Source organism: Chiloscyllium punctatum, chromosome 16 (genome assembly GCF_047496795.1).
Source record: "Chiloscyllium punctatum isolate Juve2018m chromosome 16, sChiPun1.3, whole genome shotgun sequence".
Taxonomy (NCBI): Eukaryota; Metazoa; Chordata; class Chondrichthyes; order Orectolobiformes; family Hemiscylliidae; genus Chiloscyllium; species Chiloscyllium punctatum.
This window is the reverse complement of record NC_092754.1, coordinates 20,860,977-20,882,778: the sequence shown is the minus strand read 5'-3', so window position 1 is coordinate 20,882,778 and position 21,802 is coordinate 20,860,977. Positions and strand designations below refer to the sequence as shown.

The 21,802-nt window shown below is 40.3% G+C and overlaps 1 protein-coding gene across 5 annotated transcripts in view; it reads left to right on the top strand.

Annotated features, from left to right (window-relative positions):
* The window catches only part of plod1a (procollagen-lysine, 2-oxoglutarate 5-dioxygenase 1a), a 33,700-nt gene extending 12,215 nt beyond the window's left edge, over positions 1 to 21,485 (top strand). For 3 of the 5 annotated variants that reach the window (XM_072586426.1, XM_072586429.1, XM_072586425.1), the window contains exons 6-20: positions 108 to 171; positions 1,295 to 1,392; positions 5,063 to 5,164; positions 5,469 to 5,600; positions 5,844 to 5,965; positions 7,628 to 7,732; positions 9,836 to 9,961; positions 11,479 to 11,620; positions 11,769 to 11,882; positions 12,417 to 12,482; positions 13,386 to 13,490; positions 13,576 to 13,722; positions 15,766 to 15,891; positions 16,154 to 16,279; positions 18,869 to 21,485. In XM_072586426.1, the coding sequence (XP_072442527.1) occupies positions 108 to 171; positions 1,295 to 1,392; positions 5,063 to 5,164; positions 5,469 to 5,600; positions 5,844 to 5,965; positions 7,628 to 7,732; positions 9,836 to 9,961; positions 11,479 to 11,620; positions 11,769 to 11,882; positions 12,417 to 12,482; positions 13,386 to 13,490; positions 13,576 to 13,722; positions 15,766 to 15,891; positions 16,154 to 16,279; positions 18,869 to 19,024 (1,731 nt within the window). In that variant the 3' untranslated portion in view covers positions 19,025 to 21,485. The remainder of the gene's footprint in view (positions 1 to 107; positions 172 to 1,294; positions 1,393 to 5,062; positions 5,165 to 5,468; positions 5,601 to 5,843; positions 5,966 to 7,627; positions 7,733 to 9,835; positions 9,962 to 11,478; positions 11,621 to 11,768; positions 11,883 to 12,416; positions 12,483 to 13,385; positions 13,491 to 13,575; positions 13,723 to 15,765; positions 15,892 to 16,153; positions 16,280 to 18,868) is intronic. The other 2 variants (XM_072586428.1, XM_072586427.1) reach the window with 2 other exon arrangements.
* The last annotated feature ends 317 nt before the right edge of the window (positions 21,486 to 21,802 follow it).

The window sequence follows — 21,802 nt, the reverse complement described above, 5'->3', positions numbered from 1 at the left end:
CTTCTCGGAACAGCACAAGCTTCTGCCTTTTGTGACCAACAAAATTCTATTTATTCTATTTATTATCTTCCTGTTCACATTTGCCTTCTTTCCTTTTTTTTCCCCAGGCAAGTTTGAACATTACTTTGGACCACAAATGTCGGATATTCCAGAATTTGAACGGAGCACTTGGTATGTTAGGGTTGGGATCCTGGATAGGTCTCTGTGTTTCCCACTTTTCTGAATCACAGTCAGGAGTCATGTCACAAAGCATCCAATCAAGAATTCAAGCATAAAGCAGCTATGAAAATATAAGCAAATCGTGGAATAGTGGTAATGTCAGACGATGAGTAATCCAGAAGCCCAGGCAAATGCTTTGGGAACATGATTTAAAATCTCCCCTCTGTCAGGTACAATTTAAATTCAGTTAGTTCAATTAAATTCTACTACAATGGAAATTGGAAGTTAATGCTAATCTTAGTGATGTTGATGATGACTGTCAACATTAATTGTTGTAAAAATCCACCAGGTTCACTAGTGTCTTTAGAAAAGGGAATGTGCCATCCTTACCTGGTCTGGCCAGTGTGTGACTGCAGAGCAATGTGGTTGACTCTCTGAAACCACCTAGCAAGTCACTCCATTCAAGTCCAAACAGCCCATTTAAAGATGGGTAACAAAATACTGTCTTGCCAGTCATGTCCACATTCCTAAGAAAGAATAAAGAAGATAAGAACATAATTATACAATTGTCAATTCACCTAATATTCAAAACCAGTTTCATACAGCAGTGACCTTTGGTTCATAAAGATCATCAGGAGTGTGTGCTTGGGGCATAACCTCCCACCAATTGTAGTTGATCAAGATGCTAGAATAAAGGCAAATGTTGTCAGTGAAGTTATGAACCTAGGCAGAGCTGTCCTGGTGCTGGCCACCAACTGAATTCTAGCTGAAGCAGACAATGGAAATTGGAAACTGCCTTAATGCTGAATGCTGAGATCGCAACCATTACTGAACAATGAATATTCCATGTTCTTTCCCGACAGTGTACAGAGAGCTAAAAGCAGAAAACATTGGAAACGTATAGTGGGAAATCTCTCTCCACAGACACAAATTTCTGAATGTTTCCAGAACTTTGTTTTATGTTAGATATGTTGCATGTACAATCTGGTATTTTTTGTCTTAAACTTATATTGATAAACTAACTTCAAGGGAATATAGAATTAAGGGTGAAAGTTCCTTTTATAATAACTGTCAGTATTGAGATTTAATAGTGTTAACACAATCTGTCATTCGCTGGTCTCTCTCTGATTGCCAGATGAAGTGGTTCTGAAGTTTGAAGATAAACGAGTAAGAGCACGAAACATGGAGTATAATTCATTGCCTGTCATCATCCATGGAAATGGTCCCACAAAGGTAGGTGTGTCTCTGTAGTCATGATCCCAAGTTTATTACACGGGAGGAATCTCATTCAGATTATCTAGTGAGATTTTAACATCCTACATTGTGATATGCGATTGTTTCTTACATCTCGTATCTCAAGCCATTTAAGATGGGGATAAAGTTAACATTTTGGCTCAGTGAAAGGTATTTGATGTGAAATATTAACTTTACTTCTCTCTCTACATATGTTTCAGAGCATTTTCAGCATTTTCTGTTTTAGTTAGACATCTTATAAAGATGTTAAGCAGGGATGTGGCAGTAAATTGATTCATTTTGTAAAAACCCAGTAGAAGCGCGAATGGCCTCCTGCATGCATGTATATGTAATTCTATATGTGATATTACCTTTAATTTGCCTGTTTATCATTGCTGTCATATTCATTCAAAATGTCCCTTTCCTGCTGTGGCAATTCCTCTCTAACTCTTAGTTACTCATCTGTTACAATACCTTTATTTCTGTCATTTCCTCTGCCAGTCATTCACTCTTTCATTCATTTTCTATCTTTATGCCAGTTCTCCACACTCTTTCTTGGTCACTGCCTCAATTTACCTTCAGTGCTTTGGTAATCAAACCGAGTGATAGTATGACTAGATTAATAATCCAGTGACCCAGGTAATGTTCTGGGGACCAGAGTTTAAATCCAGCAATGGCAGATGATGGATTTGGAATTCAATAGAAATCTGGAATTAAGAGTCTGATGATGACCATGAAACCATTGTCGATTGTCAGGAAACTCCATCTGGTTCACTGATGTCCTTGAGGGAAGGAAACTGCTGTCCTTCCTTGGTCTTGCCTGCATAGAATCATATAGCATAGAAGCAGACTCTTTCGTCCAACCAGTCCATGCAGCCCATTATCCCAAACTAAATTAGTCCCACTTGCCATGTGACTCCAGACCCACAGCAATATGGTTGGCTGTCCTCTGGATAACAGGGGTGGGCAATAAAGCTGGCCTACACAGAGACACCCATATCCTATGAATGAATGAAAAAAAAATTGTCTCCACTAGGAATAATAGAAGTATAAATGTTTCACTCAGTCACCAAAATGGTGAATGTTTTTCTCTTCCTTACTGTTAACCAGCATAAAAAAGACTGTCAACAGGTTTCTTCAATAAACTGAAAAATTATTGTTTATCATAAACAAATTTCGACTTCACTTTGATGAGAATAGTCTTAGACTTAGGACTTTCAATAGAAATAACAATTCACTTTCATAGTTTAAGAGGAGGTTAAGCATATTTGTTTCTGGAAATTTATCAGGTTCCTATAAGATATTTCACTGAGAGAGGTTTACGCAGTTATCCTGCTGTAAGGTTTCTTCTTTTTCAGGTGAAGGAGAGATTTTTTTTGCTGCCAATCTTTTGGAGGTTTGTCATTTCAACTGTCGCTCCAACCTGTGCACTAAAGCAGTAACTTTAGTTCAAATGATGAGCTAGGCAGCCTTCAACACTTTGCCCCTATCCCTTCCAAACCAAGATTGTCCAGAAATTAAACTGATCCCTTAACTCTCTTCAAAGCTTTGCTTGTCTTCTTTTCCAAAGACATTTGACTTCCAATAGAACAGCAGGTGGCTAACAGCAAGCATTAAAATTTGACTCAGTAATTACTGCTGAACACAACACTCAGAAATTACATGTTCCTTCAAAATCTTTTCAAACCAGAGTCCAACAGTTTCATATTCCAGTTCCACATAATCCTTAAATATAATTATGTATTCCTTGTCCTTGTTTTCTTGCTCACGTGCTCTGACTATGTCACATTTTCACGCTCTCTTGTTCATTCACAAAATCTGTCTCCACCTGTCTCACTTTCATTGATTCTGTTTCTAGTCCCTCTCTACTAAACATGCTTCCTCTACCTCGTCCTCCCGCTCACTGGCACATGTAGGAAAAAGAATATGCTATTCAGCTTATCAAGCCTGCCCCACCATTCAAAACAATCACAGCTGAACACTCCAATGCCTTTTACTTATCCTATTTCCACAAGTAAAGACAAGCCAGGGAACTATAGACTGGTGAGCCTGACCTCGGAGGTGGCAAGTTGTTGGAGGGAATCCTGAGGGACAGGATGTACATGTATTTGGAAAGGCAAGGACTGATTTGAGATAGTCAACATGGCTTTGTGAGTGGGAAACCATATCTCACACACTTGATTGAGTTTTTTGAGGGAAGTAACAAAGAAGATTGATGAGGGCAGAGCAGTAGATGTGATCTATATGGACTTCAGTAAGGCGTTCGACAAGGTTTCCCATGGGAGACTGATTAGCAAGGTTAGATCTCATGGAATACAGAGAGAACTAGCCATTTGGATACAGAACTGGCTCAAGGGTAGAAGACAGAGGGTGGTGGTGGAGGGTTGTTTTTCAGACTGGAGGCCTGTGACCAGTGGAGTGCCACAAGGATCGGTGCTGGGCCCTCGACTTTTTGTCATTTACATAAATGATTTGGATACGAGCATAAGAGGTACAGTTAGATGACACCAAAATTGGAGGTGTAGTGGACAGCGAAGAGAGTTACCTCAGATTACAACAGGATCTGGACCAGATGGGCCAATGGGCTGAGAAGTGGCAGATGGAGTTTAATTCAGATAAATGCGAGGTGCTGCATTTTGGGAAAGCAAATCTTAGCAGGACGTATACATGTAATGGTAAGGTCCTAGGGAGTGTTGCTGAACAAAGAGACCTTGGAGTGTTGCTGAAGGTTCATAGCTCCTTGAAAGTGGAGTTGCAGGTAGATAGGATAATGAAGAAGGCATTTGGTATGTTTTCCTTTATTGGTCAGAGTATTAAGTACAGGAGTTGGGAGGGCATGTTGTGGCTGTACAGGACGTTGGTTAGACCACTGTTGGAAGATTGTGTGCAATTCTGGTCTCCTTCCTATCAGAAAGATGTTGTGAAATTTGAAAGGGTTCAGAGATTTACAAGAATGTTGCCAGGGTCGGAGGATCTGAGCTACAGGGAGAGGCTGAACAGGCTGGGGCTGTTTTCTCTGGAGCGTCGGAGGCTGAGGTGTGACCTTATAGAGGTTTACAAAATTATGAGGGGCATGGATAGGATAAATAGACAAAGTCTTTTCCCTGGGGTCGGGGAGTCCAGAACTAGAGGGCATAGGTTTAGGGTGAGAGGGGAAAGATATAAAACAGACCTAAGGGGCAACTTTTTCTCGCAGAGGGTGGTACTTGCATGGAATGAACTGCCAGAGGATGTAGTGGAGGCTGGTACAATTGCAACATTTCAGAGACATTTGGATGAGTATATGAATAGGAAGGGTTTGGAGGGATATGGGCCGGGTGCTGGCAGGTGGGACTAGGTTGGGTTGGGATATCTGGTCGGCATGGATAGGTTGGACCAAAGGGTCTGTTCCATGCTGTACATCTCTATGACTCTAACTCCTTGTGCCACTCGTAATCACAAACCTTAAAATTGCAACTTTAACATACTCAAAGACTGAGCCTCCACGGCCCTCTAGGGTAGAGAATTCCAAAGGTTCACAATCCTCACAATGAAAAAAAACTTCATCTTGTGCCTCAGTGTCATATCCCTTATTTTTAAATTGTGCCACCTGCTTCTAGACTCTCAACCAGAGGATACATTTCCTGTTTCTATCAAATTATTCTAACTATTTGCCTTCTTCACTTTAAAGTTGCAGCTTAATTATATGGGGAACTACATTCCAAAGGTCTGGACCTTTGAAACTGGCTGCACAGAATGTGATAAAGACACAATAAGTTTGGCAGAAAAGACGGTGAGTGACTCTGGTCCCTTTTTCTTTGTTTGATACCAGCTTAAAAAGCTGGGACAGGCAGTATGTCCTTCTTCCCATAAGTTATACTTGAGCCTGAGCCTTATAGTACTGATGTTTACAGGTGCAGTATGACTTGCAGTATCAATGCTCCTAGACCCGGTGACTTGAGCTGATAAACTTGAGATCTCCCCACGTACCCCAGCTATGAGATATATCTGAGAATGAATTGCATTCTTAAATCTGAAGTTGTGATTCATTGATCACTTTGCAAACTAGGGAGTGATTTTGTTTCTCTCATATTTAGGACAGTGAATTACCTACAGTGTTCATTGGAATCTTCATTGAGCAGCCAACACCATTTGTCGAGAATTTCTTTGAGCGTTTAGTGAATTTGAATTATCCAAAGAAGCAACTCCAAATATTCATCCACAACACAGTGAGTATCAATTCTGCTATCTATTATTTACTTTGCTGTTAGAACCATTGCCTTGCTGAACAGTTGGGAAAATTCTCAATTAATACTTTGTTTTGTCAATGGTTCCTAAAAAGAACTCTTGATATATTGAGTGATATGTTATCAGATTAGTGCCAGTGCTAAAGGAAGTTCAGTACAGAGGATGAAATAAAAGTGATTTGGTAAAGTTATACTTAGAGATTCCTTCTTTCTCTATGTTAACAGCAAACCCATCATGAGCAGCATGTGTGGCAGTTTGTAGAGCAACATGGGGACAAGTACCAGACAGTGAAAGTAGTTGGACCTGATGAGGAGATTGCCGATGCAGATGCTCGCAATATGGGGATGTGAGTAACAAAGGGCATTAAATAGAAATGAAATCTCATGTCCACAGACAACATGATCACACTTTTCCTTTGTTTGGGATTCAAACTACATTTCTAAGACTTCACCACATAATCCATTTTGACACTCCCAAGTGCACTCCGGGAATGCTGTGAAGATACAATGAGTTCCTATCAACCCTCTCAAGGAAACATAAAAGATCCTACAGTGCTGCTTTGAAGATCAAAGAACTTCTCCAGTAGACTGTGCCGATATTTATCCCTTACCCAGTTGGCAGAATTTTCCCATATTGGGACTGGTGTGTTGAGTAGCAACTAACATACCATCATCATGATTGCGATAACTCAACCCATTCAGCTCATGGTAACTTGGGTCACTAGAGCTGTCAGACCTTGCCAGTCGAGACCTTAGGAAATTCAAAGGTGAGGAAGTTGTCACTTTTAATTCCTGGTCATGTGGTGGGGTTCACAGGGTCAGGTGGGTTCAGAGAGGTTAGAGGCAAGGGCATGGGTATGGCTTTCAAAGGCTACTTCTTGTCCTCACCATTCATGCCTCTGATCACCTTCAGATTGAAGCATTTAGAGGCCCCCACTGCAATCTGTTGGATGTGTCATGATGGCGTCCCTGTCAGGAAATTTAGCCTTTTTTTTGCCTGCCTCCCTGAAAGGCAATCAGGGACGTGACAGGTCAAGGCTATTAATCGATGACTTTAGGATTGTAATTGCTGTCCTCATTTGACCGTCTTACCCAACACTTAATTGCTGAGTGGTATTGAGTTTATATCTAGGTCAAGTTGCCCCATTATTTCCTTTTTGCATCATCTCTTTTACCATCTTCAGAGCAGGGAAAATTATGCTCAAGGTCACTTAAACACATAAGTTGACCGTTATTACATTGCTGTTTCTGAGACCATGCCATGTACAAATTGGCTGCTGTTTCCTACATTACAAAAATTATTACATATCTAAAAGCACTTAATTGATTGTAAAGTGTTTTGTACTATCTTGAAATAATGAAAAGTGCTTAGATGTGCAAGTCTTTGTGAAAAAGATTTTGCTCAACTCTGCATAGGGAAGTGAGAATGTGAACCATTAATTGAAGTTTTTAATTGTCTCTATTACCAATCTCCTTGCATTATATGTTAATGGTTTGTGCACATGCAAGTAAATGTATTACTCTTTCATGTTGTATGTGTGTACCCTTGCAGATATACGTTAATGTGTCTGTACATTTTTATACCTATGTGCTCAACTGTGATATCTCATGCATTCTTCACACCCTTTTCTCCAAAATTTGAGTCCATCCTTTCAGGTGTTTAAGTTCTAAACCATGGAATTATCTCCAGAAATCTTTCTACCTCTCTTTTTTTAAAGATGCTCCTTAAAACGCTTCATTTTATGAGGCTTTTGTCACCTGTCCTAATATCTCCTTGTTTGGCGCAATGCCAGATTTAATCTGATGATGCTCTTGTGAATTATCATGGAATTTTTTACTACATTAAAGATGGTGTATAAATATAAATTGTTTTTATTGATAGGATCATAAGACATAGGATTTAGAAGCAGGATTATGTTCTGATGTATCTATATGTTGTTCTGACTATGTGTATGAGATTGCTGTTTTCAAAGTTTGCAGTTTAATTCTGTATGATCTTCTGACCACAGTGACCTGTGCCGGCAAGATGTGACATGTGACTATTACTTCAGTGTTGACATTGAAGTTGTGCTGCAGAATCGTGACATCCTGAAACTCCTCATTGAACAGAACAGGTCAGAAAAAATACCTGACACACCCACCTCTTTATCTGTTGTTTTTCTGTTGACGTCTGGTTGGGCAGGAAGGGCGAGAGAGGAGATTTGAGGCTATGTTTACTGTCAACACCCCATATGGTGCATGCAGAGAAACACATCTTTGCAATGTTATGTCACTGCAAAGGAAGGGAAAAGTAGCTGCCAGGAACAAAGATAATGTTGGCTACTTAAATGCACTGCAGAATGTCGCTAAACTCCTAAAAGTCAGCTTTCTGACATTAGCATATCAACTAGGTGGAATCATTTCGGTATGGCAGGATGGAAAGTCCCCAGAGTTCAATTGTAAGTAGAGGATTATAGTAGGAAGAAGTGTAATCAAATGAAATCAGACAAAACAGAATGAAGTTAGGAATTCTCCAGTAAGGACGAAATGGGAGAAGGGAGTGTTCATATTTCTTCGAAAAATGTGTTCAGAACCACACACTGGTGAACCTGAGGCTGTTGTTCATCCACAGATTTCATGACACATTCGCAACAGAGTTTTATTTATCTGCATGTGCACAGATGACATCATTATTTGCAAATGCATCCTCGCAGAGAAAGCATTGTCATAACAGTATGATGTCATCAGTGCAAGTAATGCCAACTATCTTTGCCAGCAATTTCAGAGCTTGGCAGCACAAACACAATGTGTTAAATTACATATAACAAGAACATTAGGTGGGCAGATTGAACAGCCTGGTTCATGCTCCTCCATTTAATGGAACAAAGAAAGACCTGTGGCAAATCACCAAAATTCCAGTTTATCATACTCAAAACAGGAAATATAAAGCAAAATAAACCCTCAACTCATGATATCTTTGGTCCCTTGTACATGATTATATCAACACCAAATTTATCAACTAGACCAACCATAATTGAATGAAGAAGAGTTTGCCTTATTGCAATATTTAAATGTTCTTCCCCATTTATCTGAGCTTAATGTCCTCTCTAGATTGCTAGGCCAACAATCTCCTGCATCTAAGAGATCTGCACTGCATCAAGCCTTGCCCAACTCTGCCCAATGTGACTGCTGAACAGGAAGGTATTGAATGACTCAGTTCATCATAGTTGCATCTCAAAAACACAGAGGCAGCAGACAAAACTAGCACAAGTCTACAGAAAGCCCCTGGAAAATAGGGGCAACCAACAGCAGAGAAGTTACCTCCATGCATGGGACTATCAGAATCCCTGAGGAGCTTTTTCACTCATGATGACTGGTTCTCACATTTGCTGCTGGTAAGCAGGAGAGAGGCAGCCTGTGACTACAGCAGCGTAGAGAAGGTGAATAGCAGCACTGAGCAAGACTGGATAAAGTGCTGCTGGCCATTACAGATGACATAAGTTTGGGTCAGAGAGGCTAGTGAGGCTGCAGCCTCTGAGCGAAGTGAAGGGGGAAGGGAGGCTGGTGAGAGTGAAGGTCTTGGGGCAGGGGAGCGGTGAGTGAAGCTACAAATGGGGACAGGGGCTACAAAGGGCAGCAAAGGACTATAAGTGCAAAGGAGCTGCATTGGGGAAAAAGCAGTTTTAAAATCTTTCAACAAAGGAATACTCAGTGAATTGAGAGTCAGGAAACTTGAGGTAATTAATTCTTTAGAAATGAATGTGAAGTCACTTGAGCTTGCAGACATTCAGGGGTTAGTTACTCTATTAGACAAAAATGTGATGGGCGCTCTCTGTGTTAATTGGGTTATTTAATACTGAATAGTATTATTTCATAAAGATTTTCATTTGAGTATTATCAAATCTCAAACTCTTTGTGAACAACCTTGATGATTAATTTTAATTATTTCTATGATCCAGAGAAAGGGCACTGATAAGAAGCCTTTAAAAATAACATTAATGGTAAGTGTTCTATTGTGTCACATTGCATCAGGGCTTGATGTTAATTGCTATAACCAAGGCTATGATAAACCAGATAAAAAAGGTAAGAATTTGATTTAAGTGTAGAATTGGAACTCAGAGCCACATTCCTTTGGACATGGAAGCTTACTTATAACAGCATTGAAGATTGCAATTCTTTGACTTTAGAAATGGCTCTAGTCTTATAATAAATGTCATCAATTACCTTGATCTTTGTAGACCAATACTGGCACCACTGATCAGTCGCCACAAGAAGCTGTGGTCTAACTTCTGGGGGGCACTTGATGTTGATGGATATTACGCCCGATCAGAGGATTATGTGGATATTGTTCAGCAACGCAGAGTGTGAGTATCAACTTTAAAAATCTCTTGAACTTTCATTCTCGTGTCATGATATTGTCAATTAACTCCCAAATAGGCAAAAATACCTAAATGTATTGAGAAGCTCTGTATCAAATCCCCAAATGAGTCATTGTCCATCCAACAGGGGGTGGCATGGTGGCTCACTGCTGTCTCACAGTGCCAGGGACCGGGTTCGATTCTCATCTCAGGTGACTGTCTGTTTGCAGATTCTCCCCATGTCTACGTGGATTTCCCCTGGGTGCTCTGGTTTCCTCCCACAATCCAAAGATGTGCAGGTCAGGTGAATTGGCCGTGCTAAATTGTCCATAGTGTTTAGGGTAAATGTAGGGGGAAGGTCAGTCTGGACTTGTTGGGCTGAAGGGCCTGTTTCCCTACTGTAGTTAATCTAATCATTGCAATAGTGACTAGATGCTTAGGAGATGCCGGTGTTGGACTGGGGTGCACAAAGTTAAAAATCACACAACACCAGGTTATAGTCCAACAGGTTTAATTGGAAGCTCCGAAAGCTAGTGTGCTTCCAATTAAACCTGTTGGACTATAACCTGGTGTTGTGTGATTTTTAACTAGATGCTTAGAGTAATTATATTTTTACTGTCACTGAGTTGAAAAACAGCAAGGGCTATGATCTATTGCACATGTTGCCACACAAACTCTGACACAACAAGCTGAACAAATGCGTTTTGCAAACTCGCTGCAAGTGTAGAAGAATTCCAGCATGAGTTTTCTTTGGAGCTTGTTGTGAACAAAATTGTTGGTGTGTTGCTGATTACTTCTAGATCAGTGGGCAACTTGCCTTGTGGAACCATTACAAACTCCCTTTCCTTTGGATCACTATGGATGGGTTGGTTCTGCTCAGGATTCACTCCACATTGGATCATGCTAACTGAATTTAGATGAAATCCAAATTCACTCCCATTTAGATCTTCATAACAGGATTGGATCCACTGGCTCATTCTCACTGGATTATACCAGCTGGATTTAGATTCACTTTAAATTTGCTTCTCATTGAGTCACTAAGCTGATGGTGAAAGATTCTCTTTCTGTGATTCTGGACTGGATTTAAATCCATGTTTCAGATAATCATTGGATTTCATCACCAAGGTAAAACCTTGAAACTCCTTCCCTCACAATACTGTCGGTGTACCAACAGCACATGAGTGCAGCAGTTTAAGAATGTGGTTCGCCACTGCTTTCTGTTAATAAATATTGGCCTTGTGAGTGACAGCCATAGATCATGAATTATAAAATGGACTGACCTGCAGATGATGGTTCCTCTGATACTTGGCAGTGAGGAAATGGAAATGTTTCCCAGTGGGACAATGTGGATACAATTTGCAGCACAATTATCTGTGAAAGAGGCTCCAAGTAGGCTGAAGGGCAGCCAATAGGTGCTGTCATTGGAAATTGACATTCATAGTTCCCAGAAAGGACAGTGATCTGAATAATTTGCCAAAGATTTAAATTGTTTACTGGTACTAATGTGCTCTATTTCTGTGCAGTGGCCTCTGGAATGTTCCATACATCTCCAGTGTATACCTGATGCAAGGCACTTTGCTTCAATCAGTCCTGACTGAGAAAGATCTCTACCATGCTGGCAGTCTGGATACAGACATGTCTTTCTGTCATAATATCAGGGAACAGGTGAGTGTATTGTTTCCCAGGAAGTGAGCAGCTTGCCAGAATATCTTCCTCCAAGATTATGCATTGGAAATGGAGCTTCTTGGCAGGAATTAGAAGTTTTGATCCCCCCGAATATCAAGATTAATCTGTGCTTTTTTTTTTGCTGTAGGGAATTTTCATGTACATCACCAACAGGCATGAATTTGGACGCATTCTCTCAGTGGCAAATTATCATACTGATCACCTGCATAATGACCTTTGGCAGATCTCTGAAAACCCACAGGTACACCAACAAGGCGAATAGTGGAGGAGGTGGGAATCAGACCTCTAAACCTGAGATAGAGTAATGGGACAGAACTGGTTTGTTTTGTGCGGTGCACCGTGTCGTGTGGGACTGAACCAAAAGTTTTAGGATCCCAGAGTTCCAGTCTGATTCAATGTTGAGTGAAGCAGAGTACCAAATTGTGGAACCAGGAATGGTGTGACTCAAGGCACCTGGAAGAGCAAAAGAAAGAAGCAATATATTCCAATTTGTTATTCAAATATTTGTGTCTACAATTACTGAAATGCTTGTGTACTTTCCTTTTAAAATAACAATTGAAGTCTAATCAAAAAGTAATATTTTGATGGGAAAGTAAGGACTGTTTCCTTTCCTCCGTTTATTTGATTGATCCCTGACTCATTACTGAGAATAGCTGTGTTGAGAGTCCAAGTTACTCACTGTGACATATTGACTAAAGACAGTGAAAGGTCTGAGGAGAATAGCACCAAAGGTATGAATGGCATTTCATCCATTTTCCATTATGTTCCGTTACAGGATTGGGAAGACAAGTATATTCATGAAAACTATAGCTCAATAATCGAAAACAAGATCCTTCTACAGGTAAGGATCTGCTATATGAATGAGTGCATGGGTACTGCAGGACATCTGACAACTTACGTACTCATCCTGATCCTGTCCGTGCTAGAAGCTGACAATTGACATTGCCACAATGCATTGTGTCTTTGGGAAAAAATGTGTGCAGTGAGGTCCATTTTCACCCCCAGCTTTCTCCTGCTCGCTGCACTGAGATCAGCAAATCAAGCTGGAAATTCACAATCAACAGAACAAACACAGGAAGTTCTTGATTACTGAGGAGCCCAGAATTGGGGTCACTGTTTAAGGATATGAGATAGGCTATTTAGGACTGAGATGAGAAATTTCTTCACCTGGTGAGCCTGTTGTTTCTTGCCACAGAAAGCAGTTGAGGCCAAAAAATGAAATGTTTTCATCAATCAGTTAAATATAGTTATTGGGGCTAAAGGGATCAAAGGGTGTGCAGACAAAACAGGAACAAGGTACTGAGTTAAAAGATCAGCCATGATCATGTTGAATCATAATAACCTATCAAATGGTTCTATTTTTGATGTTTCTAGAAGGTCTTGCCGTTTTTAAAATTGAATGTAATTGTCATGTGCAATGCTCAGCTGTGACAATAATGTCAACACAGAAACGTATAGCCATTGTATATGATGATAAATATGGTGCTTACTTTCCAGTAGTGAAATCTGATAGGGGTCACTGTGCGATGAGTTCACGACATCTAGAAGTCCTGCAGAGCTATAAAATTTCATATTGGTTTGTAGATTAGGCATGATAACATGATCAAATTTGAGATAATCCAGTTTCATGAATATTGGTTGATTGACATGGTCCGATACACAATAATTGCCTGTTGAACAGGCAGTTGGGCCATATGGTAGATTCTAAACCAAATATTTGATATTTGTTGGTGTTATTTTGCAGCCTTGTCCAGATGTATACTGGTTCCCTATTTTCACTGAACAAGCCTGTGATGATATTGTTGAGGAGATGGAACATTATGGACAGTGGTCAACTGGAGACAATAGGGTAAGTATGCCAAAGATCAAAAATCAAGTATTATTTCAATGTATCTGATCACAGTTTCTGAACAATTTCTCCATTCCTACCTCAGGATATACGTATTCAGGGTGGATATGAAAATGTGCCAACAATTGATATTCACATGAATCAGATCGGATATGAGAAAGAATGGCAGAGGTTTTTAAGAGAATACATTGCACCTTTAACAGAAGAGGTATACCCAGGCTACTACACCAAGGTCAGTCCTGCTGTCAAGTGCTGCATGCTCCAGTCCATTCTGTGATTGGTTAGTGGTTTCCTCTTGCTGCACTGGAATAACACAACCATCAGCATTAATACCTACTTAAACCTAGTGATACCAGGAAATGGGTCACTTTTAATCATACCCTGATACTGGCAATGTTGCAGAAATAACAGTCAGTAGGTTGAGATGGAATTGATGGTTGCTCAGCCTTTTAAAATAGGGAATGACCAACAGACCAGAGTTGGAGGAGCACAGAGATCTCCAAGGGGATTACAGAGAAAATGAAGGATGAGGAATTGGAGGCATCTTTTTAAAAAAATTGGAATTTTAACATAAATATATTTCTTAAACTTGAGTCATTTGAGAGTCATGAGAATAGAGGTAATAGCTAAACTTTGTCCTGGTTTGATGAGGGTAGCAGAGTTTTAGATGTGCTTAAGTTTATGGCAGAGGAAAGATGAGAGGCTGGTCAGAAGAATATTGGAATAGTCAAGTCGAGAGGGAATAAAAGCAGGGATGAGGGTTTCAGCAGCAGATGAGCTAAAGCAGGGGGTGGAGATGGATGATGTTACATACATAGAACAGGCAGTTTTGGTCACAAAATGGATGTGGATTCAGAAGCTCTGCTCAGAGTCAGACAGAAAGCTAAGGTTGCAAAATGACCAGGTCTCCCCCTTGCAAAGTAGCTAGGAAAAGAAGTGGATGAGGTTCCTAGGGAACTGTTGTTTGTGGCAGGAACTAAAAATGTCTTTGGTCTAATATTTAGTTGCAGATAATTTCTACTCATCCTGTATAGTATGTCAACAAAGGATGTGTACAATTGGAGGCATTGTGGGAATTGGAAGAGGTGATGGTGATGTAAAGATGGGTGTGAACAGTATACATGTGAGAACTGATATGCTTTTGTCAAGGTGCAGCATTATGTTGAGAACAAAGAGCAGACCAAGGCTAGGTAAATTACATTTTGCAAAGCAAGTTTCCAGCTGACGCGATGGAGCATCGATGTGTCTTCACTGGTGCACTGAAGAGGCTGAACCTTTTAAATATGGTGTATGTAACTTTGAATGAATAATATGTTAAATTTATTCCTGCAAGACCAGAATTTAAGTTCCTGTTCATTATGCCTAGAGGTCTCGTAACTGAGAAAATGAGTTGGAAACAAAGACACCTAGTGTTGAGTATTTTTAAAGTAATTTCTAACCTGTTTTGTAGTTTCTTAAAATTGTGCTAATCGAGCAGCAGCTATGGAAATGCTTCAGTTTAACATTTTCCCCATCAGGCAATGTGTATATTAAGATCTGATCAAGACCTGGCGTTTGAAACATGAGGTTTAAACATGAAATAAAACTCTTTGCAGCAAACCTTTCCACAGTCAATGTTGCCAACACTGGTTGGATGTATTCCTGGACGTTTTATCATATTGGCCATCAGAGTTCAACGGTTCCAACCAGTTAAACAGCAGTTTGCTGTTTTCAATATCTTTTAATACTTTTATTTAAATGCTATGATTTTTCTCACAGCAGATTAGGGAATTTTTTTTAGTATACCCTGTCACCCAGACAGTAACCAGAAATCCACTGTTCACAAAACACTGTGTGCCCACAAGAGATTGAAGCTTCAGTTGAAGCTTCTGTTACATCCTATAGAAAGTGTTAGTGTGTAAATCAGTTGAGGTCAGATTGGACTTTGTTCTTATGCTACCATCACTGAATAACTTCATAACATCCTCTCGGGCTGAAGTATGACATCTTTGGTGTTGTAGCAGAGGCAGCAGTATCAATGGGACTCCACACAAGAGGTAGTAATGTCTATCTAGAAAGGAACAACAAAAGTAACAGAGAAAAGAAAAACTAATTGACAAATTATTCCATTTAATAACAAACTTTTACTTTAATAAATTAGGGATAAAATAAACAATAGGAACAGGGACTAAAATGAATGTCTAAAATAATTAAAGACTGTAACAATTGATGACTTTTATCGCCATGGTTACTAATGCTGGTTTTGTTTCTTCCATGTTAAATTTCTGCCTCCCAGGCGTTCTCGTTTCTGAACTTTGTAGTGAGATACAAACCTGAGGAGCAGCCCTCGCTTGAACCCCACCATGATGCCTCAACCTTCACTATTAACGTAGCTCTAAACAGGGCAGGAGTTGATTATGAGGTAAAACTGATTCAGTCTCGCTGGAATGCAGCAGGAGGATTTGCCTGCAATGAAGGAGAAGTCTGAGGCCTTGCTGCTGCTGTATGCAGGAAAGGTACCAGACCTAGGTTGGCATGACAATGGAGGTAGCTAGAGGCCTGGATGAAATCAATGCCTGGGGACAACAGGACTTCATAAGATGGGATTTGGTGCTCTCTCCTCAGTGTCTGCTCTGTAATGGATGCTGCATGATACTGCTTCACACCCCTTTTCTTTCTTACAGGCTCTCTTTGACCTGGCCTTTGTAGTTAGATATAAACCTGATGAACAGCCATCTTTAATGCCACATCACGATGCTTCTACTTTTACTGTTAACATTGCACTCAACAAGGTTGGAGTTGACTACCAGGTAAGTTGTACGTCTGGTGTTTGGGAACGAGCCTATCAAGTTTACTCAGCACTCCAGTACAGAGTGGGTTTCACAGCCTATTCCACTGGAGCTTGTACTGAATCAACACATGGCTCTGATATATATACTGCCGTTTGCTGATCGGACTCCCCCAAAGTTCTCAGGATTTGGTAAATCAATCCTTCCTTTTTATTCTGATCCTGCATGTTTCTAAACATACGTTTGAGCTGTGGAATGTTTCAAACTCAATGGATGCATGATCATTCTAATTATTAACAGCAAGTGTAAATTGAGGTCAGATAGTTCAACTAATGGTGGTCTTTAAACTTGTGGGGAAGGTAAGGATGTGTCTAGACTCATCCATGAGATTTCTTCCAATAATTTGTTAGTTATGATGTGTTGTTAATAATAGGTTTTTGCTGGATGTTTATATATTTACTTACAATAAGATTCGTGAGATTCTCACTTTGCTAATGGTCTGAACCAGAACTCCTGAAACCAGTTTTGATTTTTAGTGTCAAGTTAAGTTGATCTCCGATGTCCTCCAATTGTCTTGACCATAGATAATGTTATTGTTCCGAATGTGTGTGACTGGTTTACCTGAAACGTTTGATTTAGTTGAAAAATTTCCATCATTCTAAAAACAAAACTCCTTATCCACTCAACTCTGCACTTTTCAGCCATTCATGTGGTTGCCTCATTCACCATTCACAGCAAGGGTCCAGACAGACTTATGTCAGTTAGTTAGGTGAAAGTGAGGACTGCAGATGCTGGAGATCAGAGTCAAAATTAGAGTGGTGCTGGAAAAGCACAGCAGGTCAGGCAGCGTCGAGGAGCAGGAAAATCGATATTTTTTTTAGATTAGATTAGATTAGACTTAGTGTGGAAACAGACCCTTCGGAACAACAAGTCCACACTAACCCGCCGAAGCGCAGCCCACCCATTCCCCTACATTTACCCCTTACCTAACACTACGGGCAATTTAGCATGGCCAATTCACCTGACCCTGCACATCTTCTGGACTGTGGGAGGAAACCGGAGCACCCAGAGGAAACCCACGCAGACACGGGGAGAATGTGCAAACTCCACACAGTCAGTCGCCTGAGGCGGGAACTGAACCCGGGTCTCTGACGCTGTGAGGCAGCAGTGCTAACCACTATGCCACTGTGCCGCCCACAGGAGCCCTTCATCACCATTCCTGATCAATTTTCCTGCTCTTTGGATGCTGCCTGACCTGCTGGACTTATGCCAGTTAGTTGCCAAGACAGCACAGTTGTTGACAAGACAAGCTGTATTCTGAGGAATGTAAAAAATGAAGCATATATTTCATTATAATAACTAATTGTTATTATAACTGGATTGTTAAAGATCCAATTTACGCTTTCCAGATAAGATCACAAAACACCTCCGCCCATCTCTATCTGTCCGTTATCTCTGTCAGACTATCTCTGTCAGAGATAATTTCTGTGTTATCAGTCTGTGTCTCTGTCTGCCGATCTGTGTCTCTCCCTGTTTCTCTGTTTACTCTATCAGCCCTAAATCAGGAACTGAAGATTGAGACTGAGGGCCAAAAAAATTGTCAGAACAAAATCTGAGTTTCATTTTACAATAAAGGTGCAATTTGTGAACTATAAATACAAAGAATATTTGAAGGAAAGCAATACCAGAAACTGGCATGCTTTATCATTTCTCACATTGGGAGTTTTCTCAATCGAAGTGGCCTCTCAAGGAGAATAATTTATGGCTATTAATATTTGCTGATATCTTGCTGAAGAGGAGGGAATGATTTGAGTTTATGATTTTGGGCTTGAATTTGGGGTAGTTATAGAAAAATTCCACACTTTGAGTCTGTTTAAACTCCTGCAATGTTTGTCTTCACCACATGTGGGCAGGAAATGGAGTTAGAGGTTGCTATCAAACAGTTCTGGCCCCCTTTCTCTGACACCTTTAGGTGGAACAGTAATTCTCCACTAGATTGAATCAGTGTCTCTAGTTAAAGGCAGTATTATTGGAAATAACTCAGTCCTGTAGCCAGGCCTCAGCACCCAGCTCATGAGTCCAGCTCCCCACGCCTTACAACCAATGCCAGTTCCCAGCTGTTATCAATGTCCAGCTTTTCTGTGGATGATATATCAGAACCACCTTTACTGTCTGGTCTTTGTTCATGATTAATGTTAAGTGTTTATCTTCCAAGCTTTTATTGTGAAATTGCATATTTGTGGTTCTGAAATACACCTTTTCCTCAGTCTCCTAAGATAGTTGAAACTTTATCTAGTCAGTATGCTAGAGACAAAGACAAGGTTCAATTTTAATTTGGGTTTGTATGGCTAGCTGACACAGGGTTTTATGTGTAACAGGATTGAGTGGCCCAGCACTGACTATATGTATAACAGGACAGACTGTGTATGCCCTGCACAGACTATATACAACCAGTAGATATCCTTACAATGTTTCATTATCCTGTTTATAAAAGTGTGCTTTGAACAAAAGGGCTCTGAGTCTCTTTGTGATTTGGTCATTGTATGTTTAGCCTTTACACTGACACAGCAAAACATTGCTGTTTTACTGATACTGTCATGTCTCTTGCAGGGAGGTGGCTGCAGGTTCATCAGATATAACTGTTCCATCCAGGCTCCTCGGAAGGGCTGGGCCCTCATGCACCCAGGGCGACTAACCCATTACCACGAGGGTCTTCCAACCACCAGTGGCACAAGATACATCGCTGTCTCTTTTGTTGACCCTTAATTAAAGTGTTTACTATCTGAGTGCATGCCATGGAAACTGTTACAGACTGTTTGTGACATATTGCAATTTGACTTTTCTCAGAATATTGCAGCAAGGATGGCCCATGTTCCTATTTTGTATATAATCATTTATAGAATTCCCAAAGTGCTTAGTATGAAGAGATAATCACACCAGGTGCACTTGTGTCAGTTGTGAAGTTAGACTGAGATTTAGTCAAGTCCAAAATAAAATATATCTAACTTGTAGGTTCTAAAGATGAAGCGCAGTCCCCTCCCTTTAATAACCAGACAATATACAACCTACAGATTTTAAAAACACAGGTAACCCCTCCCATAATAAGCTGACTATATGTAAGCCAAGGATTCTAGAGGCACAGTGCTACCCCACTGCATAATATTCAGACCCTGTGAAACCAAGAAGCTGGAGGTACTTGGCTATTCAATTCCATTTTAATTTGAATTGGCTGGATACAGTAATTCACAGGTAAATCAGACTCTGTTTTTTTTGTATCCTGGAGTTCAAAGTACTCCTACCTCTTTCACAGCCAGAATGACAAAGAGGTTACTGTGAGTGGTTCTGTGCTCTGCATTAGGTTAAACCCACTGGATATGTGCATGCATGTTCTGTAGTTTAGGGCAGGATAATTTTGTCAGTATTAGTTTAATTATCTGCCAAGACTGTCACATGTGGGACAGAAATATCAGTGCCCTTTGCAAAAGAGGCAAGTTAACGATGGAAAAGCACACAATAAAGTTCAATCAATAAGCTTTATAGGAAGGGATAGAAAGGAGATCTAGCTGTGAATCACACTGACTCACAAACTGACTGGGGGGTTGTAGGGAGTTCAAATGTGGACCTAATTTGGTAGTCAAAGAATTGAGGTGAAATTTCTTCAAAGGGTCTGAAAATATAGTACAGGTATATCACAGCCCCTTAGAACCATTGAAAGAGTTTAAAAGGGAGAAATTTACTGGAGAAATTAAGTTTAGAAGGGCTAGAAGAAAGGGCAAGGAGTTGACTGAGGGCTACTGCTACCTTTAAGAGCTGTCCTAACCCCTGCTAGTTGTACTCTCTCACTAGAAACTTTAAGTATTCACCTCTTGGAGAACTGAGGAGTGTGTCTCCGTATTAATAAAGGTCAAGAATAAATTGAGCGTTCATAGATCTGGCTACAGATTTTGCTTTATCTTTACTAGTGGATCTCCAGCCTAGGTGGCATTTATGGCAATTGGAGACTCTCAAAGTGTCACTTCCTCTTTTGGTATTTTGTCCCTGAAATTTCTCATTATAAAGGCCAATTTTTTTTTGTCTTTGAACATATGTCAAGAATAAAGTTGACTCACGATGTCCTAAGAATTACACACATCTCTCTGCTGTGCTTCCAGCTCGAATTTCATGCACTGAACCCACAGTGTGACTGAATAGTATTAGCAATACTGCAAATTCTCTCCAGAGTCATACAGTACAGAAACACCCTTCATTCCAACTCGTCCATGCCGACCAGTTTTCCAAACTAAACTAGTCCCACTTGCCTGTATTTGTTCCATATCCCTGTAAACTGTTCCTATTCATGTACCTATCCAAATGTTTTTTTTACAAGTTATAACTGTACCTGCACCTACGTTTCCTCTGGCAGTTCATTCAACACATGAACCAATGAAGTTGCCCCTCAGGTCTCTCTCAAATCTTTCTCTTCTCACCTTAAAAAAATGCCCTCTAGCTTTGAGCTAATCCACCCTAAGGAAAATACCTTTGCTATTCACCTTATCTATGCCCCTCATGATTTTATAAGACTCAACATGGTCACCTCTCAACCTCCTATGCTCCAGTAAAACAAGTCCCAGCCTGTCCTTCTAACTCAAAGCCTCCAGGCCCAGCAAAATCCTGGTAATTTTTTTCTGAATCCCTCCAATTTAATAATATCCTAACATGTTCAGGGATATGAGATTGGATTTAATGGAGCAATGGTGACAGACAAGGGCTTACTCTTGAGATTCATAGGGACACTGTCAAGTCTCTAAGGATCAGTAATGTTTAAGACACTTCTCTCGCTCTCCCAACTCTGGTGGCTAATTTTCAGCAGCTTTTGTTTTGCCTTTTAAAGATTATTCTTCATGTCCTACCGTGTTTTATTTGGCTTTCACAGGGCATAGCTTCTCAGTCCAAATCTGGAGAAGGGCTGAAAAACATAGGCAACATTTTTTGATAAACTTTGCATCTTGTTACTAGTTCTGATGGAGGCTGGGTCTGTGTATCCACAATAAGTATCAGAAACTGTCTATATACTGAAATTTGCACCTTGGACACTTCGCAGCTCATAGAGATCCAATAAAGATCAATCAGAACCAGAAGGGTCTTAACCGGAAGATATACAGAAGGAAAACATAGAAAGTAAGATTTGAGAGCATTTGGAATCTCTAATCCTTTGATTCAAAGTAAAATAAAATAAATTATCATCAAACATTTTCTGTGTTTTATGCTGATATAACGCTTCATCTAAGTTGTAACAGGGTACTGGTCACTTTCAATTGCAGTGAGTATCATAGAATCCCTACAGTACGGAAAGAGGCCATTTGGCCATCAAGTCTCCACCAACCCTCTGAAGAAGATCACACCCAAACCCAGCCATGTTCTCACATCCTTGCATTTACCATGGCTAACCCATTTAGCTTGCACATCCTTGGACACTATGGACAATTTAGTATGACCAAACCACCTAACCTGCTCACCTTTGGACTGTGGGAGAAAACCAGAGCATCCAGTGGAAACCCACACGCA